Source organism: Chiloscyllium plagiosum, unplaced genomic scaffold (genome assembly GCF_037043375.1).
Source record: "Chiloscyllium plagiosum isolate Xiang-an unplaced genomic scaffold, Cpla_swu_hap1 HiC_scaffold_27, whole genome shotgun sequence".
In the NCBI taxonomy this organism is placed as follows: Eukaryota; Metazoa; Chordata; class Chondrichthyes; order Orectolobiformes; family Hemiscylliidae; genus Chiloscyllium; species Chiloscyllium plagiosum.
In genome coordinates, this window is record NW_028270165.1 from 65,425,362 (window position 1) to 65,431,481 (window position 6,120).

General features: G+C 43.1%; 1 protein-coding gene across 1 annotated transcript in view; it reads left to right on the forward strand.

The window, feature by feature from the left end:
- The window catches only part of LOC148144492 (scavenger receptor cysteine-rich type 1 protein M130-like), a 36,001-nt gene extending 30,102 nt beyond the window's left edge, over positions 1 to 5,899 (forward strand). Inside the window, exon 14 of the mRNA XM_087975349.1 lies at positions 5,712 to 5,899. Within this exon, the coding sequence (XP_087831475.1) occupies positions 5,712 to 5,899 (188 nt within the window). The remainder of the gene's footprint in view (positions 1 to 5,711) is intronic.
- The last annotated feature ends 221 nt before the right edge of the window (positions 5,900 to 6,120 follow it).

Below are 6,120 nucleotides of genomic sequence, written 5' to 3' on the forward strand. Positions count from 1 at the left end.
TTTCTCTGGCAGCTCATTCCAAACACGAATCATGTGAAAAAGCTACACTCAGTTCCCTTGTAATCCTGTCCCCTCTCACCTTAAACTTATGCCCTGTGTGTTTGGTTTCCCCCACCCTGGCGAATGAAAAGCCTTGGATACTCACGTTATGTATGTCAATCGTGACATTGTAAAGCTTTACAATGTCATCCATCAGTCACCTACAATCCGGGAAGAAATCAGTCCCAGCCTATCCAACCATTCCTGGCAACACAAACCATCCAGTTTAGATTACAGCATTGTCAAACTTTTCTGCTTTCTTTTCCAATTTAATAACATCCTTCCTTAAGCAGGGCGAGCAGAATTGAGCGTGGTACATCAAAAGTGGCCTCACTAGATGGTGTGTCCTCACCAGATTCATACCAGGAATGCCAACGACAGCCAGAATGGGGTAGGAGACACCCTGAATTATCCAAAACACGTCCTGAATTCGAGATGTTAGAGGTAACCAATTCTGGGAATGCCAGTAGAGTGAATTGTAGAAACTTCAGTCCATTGTAATGATCACAATCAGTCACTCTCAGAATCCAATCTCTTCCTCTGTCTGTCGAGACGACCGTCCCCCATTACTGAGGGAGTTGGCACAACCACTGACATGGCAGGGTAACACGTTGCAAGGAGTCCCTGAGTATTAAAGGAGGAGAGTGCCCTCCAGGTACACAGCGATAAACTGTGGAGCCTGATGTTAATGGGAGATGGAGAACAAACAGGTTCCATTAACCCATTCCATTCCAGCAGCGTTCTACACAGTAACATCGAACGTCTGCCCAGTCTCATTGGTACCTCCGTGGCTCACTGGGGGAGTCAATGTGACACGTTTCAGATACGAGAGTGTTGTCAGAGGACTGGAGAAGTGTAAATTACCCAGGCTGTGTATTCAAAAAAATAGAATGGATTTGTTTTATTTTTAATTCATTCACTGGACCTGATGTGTCTTTGGCTGGGCCCAGCATGCTGCCTGACCTGCTGTGCCTTTCCAGCACCACACTCCCGCCATTTATCATGCTGTCCCTAGTTACGTCCATGAGAAGGTAAGGCGTGTGACTAGGAGGGGACTTGAAGGATAAGGAGCAGCATATGGGGGAACACCAATCCCTGCAGGTTCCCCTCCGAGCCCCTCACCATCTCGACTCAGAATGGTGTGAATTGGTCAGAATCCTGGAAATCCCTCCCGATGGGACATTGTGGTTCTGCCCTACAGCACATTGACTGCAGCAGTTCAAGAAGGCAGGCCCGACCCCCGCACCTTCTCAAACACAGAAAAAAACGCATGTACACACTTTTGAGACAAGAAGGGTGCGGAGTTCCCAGAAGGAAAATGACCTGTTGTTCCTCCAGCTTGCACTGAGCTTCGCGAGGTTATAATAGCAAACCTGCGAGAGATTCTTTCCAGAGAACAAGGTGGTGATGAGAACATTCCCAACGAGCCTTTTATCAATCCTTTGTCTATCCAACTATTTTCATCTCTCATTGTCCCACCTCACTCCATTTTTCACTCATTCATCCGTCCCCATACCTTCTCCAGGATATATATCAATAGCTTCAGAGCCAAAGCCAATTCTGAAGGAGGTCAGTGAACCCGAAACGTTAACTATGCTTGCTCTCCACAGATACTGCCAGACCTGTTGAGTATTTTTTTTTAACAATTTCTGTCTGTTTCCGAATAATGTTTCAGTGCAGGACAATTTGGGAACAGTGATCAAAGTTCAGTATGTTTAAGGTAGGTAGAATAATGATCATACAGGTCCCCTGGTAAATGTTTTAGTACAGGGCAAGGCAAATGATAAGGTCATCAGGCAGTAACTGGAGAAATTAGATTTAAGGGATTCTTTTCAGGGGAAATCTAATTTTGTCAGGTGGGAATCATTTAAAAGTCAATGATCAGAATTTGGAATCACGTGGAATCAGAGTAGATTGGGAGAAAGCATTCCCGAAAACAAATGGGACAAGCAGGTGACGACAATAGTTTAGAGATCTGCAAAAGCAGCGAAGATGGACGTCAGGTGATGGAAGGCACTGCCTGGAAACTTGGGGAATGCAGATTGAAACTTGCCACAGCATTAGATGAATATGGAAGCAAATATTTGCAAGATTATCCGATTAAGACAGGACACTGGCATTAGGTAATCATGAGTGTTTGAAAAGCCAGTAGAGACACCATTGAGGAGAAAGTGAGGTCTGCAGATGCTGGAGGTCAGAGATGGAAATGTGTTGCTGGAAAAACGCAGCAGGTCAGGCAGCATCTAGGGAACAGGAGAATCGCTTAGAAGGGCTTATGCCCGAAACGTCGATTCTCCTGTTCCCTAGATGCTGCCTGACCTGCTGCGTTTTTCCAGCAACACATTTCCATCACAGACACCATTGGCCGAACAAACTCATCCCAGTCTGTAAGGCTATTGCAACTCAGTGATTCTGTGACAGACAGACTGTCTTCAAACGTGTAGCCTCAGTCTTGGATCCTAATTCACGTTTGTTCGCACTGATTGAATCTCAAACTGATCGTTTCTGTCACGCTGAATCATTCTGTTAGACGTTTGTTTACCAGTAACTAGATTACAGAAATTTTGTGCGACCGTTCAGGATTTAAGGTGTTAACATATTTATAGATTCCCAGTTGACATGAGCCTGGAGCTGAGATGTGCTCTTCCATGTTGACGCCCCCATTGAGATTCTGTTGAGTGTATATTCTAATTCCGAATTCACTGCTTTTTCCATCTGATATTTTTTATTTTAAAGGAGAAACAGGCGACAACATTAGAGTACAGAATTTACCACGGTACCAGGTGTTTCCTGTTGTTTGAACAGAAAGGCAAGACGCGCAGTGACGTTTCTGATGTTCTGCAGAATGAGAAGCTGCCTTTTCATACACTGAACCTTACATAAATCCTGCCAAATTCCAAATTATGATCTGCTGTAAAATATGCTTCTGCGTGTTTTTTTAACAACATGCTACGGCTCTTCGATGCAATCAATTCATTGGTAACGTCCAGCATTTATGATATCAAAATGTGTGTTCATGCATTTTGCCTCTGTCTGAAAGATCAGATTTCTTCAGATGATTGGCAATTTGCCCTGTATCGTAACACAACCCATATATGATGTGAAATTCTGCAGCACATCTGCGAGACATGGTGCAGGCGCTGTCTTGTAGATGACTAGATCAAAACAGCACAGGATAAAATGGAAATTGTTGATAATGTGAATGAATGTAGTTATAACGCTAAACTGTACCCAGTTTCTTAACCATGGCCACACGATCAAAGTTCTGATGGTGTTGGCAATCTGAATTAATAACACAGAAGATCTGCAGAAACTTGGGACAAATATGATTTTAATGTTTCGAGTCCATTGACTGTTATTCAGACCTGAAGAGGGCTGGATAATGCTGATTTATGTGCAATTTATCTAAGATGCTCAAGGGAAAGAGATGTGGAGAGTGAGCAGAGAATAAGACAGAGACAGGCCTTATAGTAGTAAAGGAGCGATGTGGATTCCAAATCGGTATTGATGATAAGTGTGACAATCAGGACGTCACTGATCAGAGCACCTACAGTTTCATTCAAAACACTTATGTATATTACAAACAACTGAGTTACAGCACTGATGCTGTTGTAACAACATTGATCACAGACTTTCAGGGAGAGAAAATAACACACACACTTCCACAACTTCATTTTGTATTCTGTGATTATCCAATTTTGTTTCAGGTATTTTGTGATCTACACTTCCGTAAAGAGTGGTTACCTGCAAAAGGATAATTTGACATGATGACCTTTATATCAATGTCTCTGCACTATTTATGTCCCGAGGTAGTGCGGGAAATGGGCCACATGTGTTCCTATGTTAACCAAAGGACAAATCCAACTAGGCCAAATATTGTCCAAACCGCTTGCTTTCAGTCAGCAGCCATGTGTTGGAAGGGGTCACCAACAGTGTTGTCAAATAGGAACCACACGGTAATAAAGTGTGTGCTGACTTCCAGTCTGAGTTCCACCAGGGCAACTTAGCTCTTAATCAAGCATCGATAATGCTGGGAAACTCAACATGTCTCGCTGAATCTTAGGACAGGGAAACATAGTGATGGAGTACTCCCAAATGCCGGACTGGGTGCATCTCCAACAAAACTCAAGAAGCTTGACAGCATCCGGACCACAGCAGCTCGAGTGACTGTGACCACATCCACAAAAATCTACTACCATCAGTAACAGCAATGTACAGTATTTTCACAAGGTACTGAATAAATTCACCAAGGCTCCTCAGACTGCAGTTTACAAACTCACGAGAAATTCTACCCAGAGAATAAGGCCGGCAGATATTTGGGAACAGACCAAGTTCCCATCTGTGCAATTCATTATCTTAATTGAAATTATGTCGCCATTCCTTCCTTGCCGTTGGGTCAAAATCTTGGAAAATACCTCCCTCACGGCATTGTCGGTCTAACCGCAGCATTTCGTGTTCAATGTTTAAAGAACCCAGTTCATGACGGATTTCTCAAGGGGAAATAGCGATGGGTAATAAATGCTGGCAGAGACAGCGCTGCCCCTATCCAGTGATGGAATTTTAAACAGAACTGTGAAGTTGATTACAGGGAAATGGTCTGAGGTTCAGGTCATGATCTGCATTTCATTCCACAATTGAAGACACCAGAATATCTGAAATATCCCTCTTTCTGCTCCACATGCCCCAAAGTGCAATGAAAGAGTTGTCTGAACAGCAGATTGTCCTGAAACTATCGCTGATCTTCTTGTGCATTGTTCCACCCATTTCAATGAAACTGTTGGTAGAATGAAATGACGCTAGATATCGATTTACATTAACAAATGGTTTCAAAATTTCAAATTCTACGTTTTATATCCATGAAGTTAGAAGTCATACATCACCAAATTAAAGTCTGAAAGGTTCATTCGCAATCACAAGCTTTTGGAGTGTTGCGCTTTTATTAGGTGACTTCATGGTGATCCTCCAGTTGAACACATTACCAATCTTCTCTCTCTCTCTGTATGTCCCTCTCTCTTTCTCTCTCTCTCTGTCTCTGTCTCTATCGCCCCCCCCCCCCTCTCTCTCTCTCTCTCTCATACGAATGCAGACCGATAAATTTGTGTTCTCATTGGAAAAAAGGCTAAGTGGGGATTTGACAGAGACATACAAGATGATCAGAGGTTAAGACAGGGCAGGCAGTGAAGTACGTTTCCTAGGATGATTTCGTCAACTTGTAGGAGAAGGCATAACTACAAATTGAGGGGTGATACATTTAAGACAGATGTCAGTGGCAGGTTCTTTCCACAGAGAGAGGTAAGGGCTTGGAATGCCCTACCTGCTAATGAAGTCAACTCAGCCACATTAGGAAGATTTAAACAGTCCATAGATGAGCACATGGATGATTTTGCGATAGTGTAGGGGGACGAACTGAGAATACTTCACAGGTCGGCGCAACATCGAGGGCCGAAGGGCCTGTTCTGCGCTGTATGTTCTAATTTTACCTTCTACATTTAGCTTCCACAGTTTTCACGCTGGTAGGAAACTGATGCATCTTTCTTGAATGTACCCAATGACATCCCAATCTTGTCGAGAATTCCACTCACAATTCCCTGAGTGCCAAAATCTCTGTGCAACCCTATGAAATGGCAAACCTGTATCTCAAGACCATGACCCATTTTTCTCGATACCATAAGCCAGACGAACATCAAACCTGCATCCTGCATGTCAAGGCCGTGAGAAGTATTTGCGTTTCAATGAGATCCTCACCAATGATTGTGGACACAATGAATACAATGTTTCCTTCCAGGACACATCTGCTATGCTCGATATCAGTCTGGTAGATTTCACTGCAACTATTCCAATGCAAAGCCCTGTATCTTAGGCAAGGCGATCAAAACGGCACATAATACTTCAACGGTCTCTGCAATGTTCTGTAGAAGCATTTTTTTAAAAAAAACCTTTATTCTTGGACTGAACCCGTTTTTCAAAGAAGGTCAAATTCGCACTTACCTTTTAGTCTCGGAATTGTTTCCTTGTTTTCAGTTAATGGGGTACCGGGTCATCCGTTTCTCTTTGTTCATTATCACTAACATACCTTTAAAT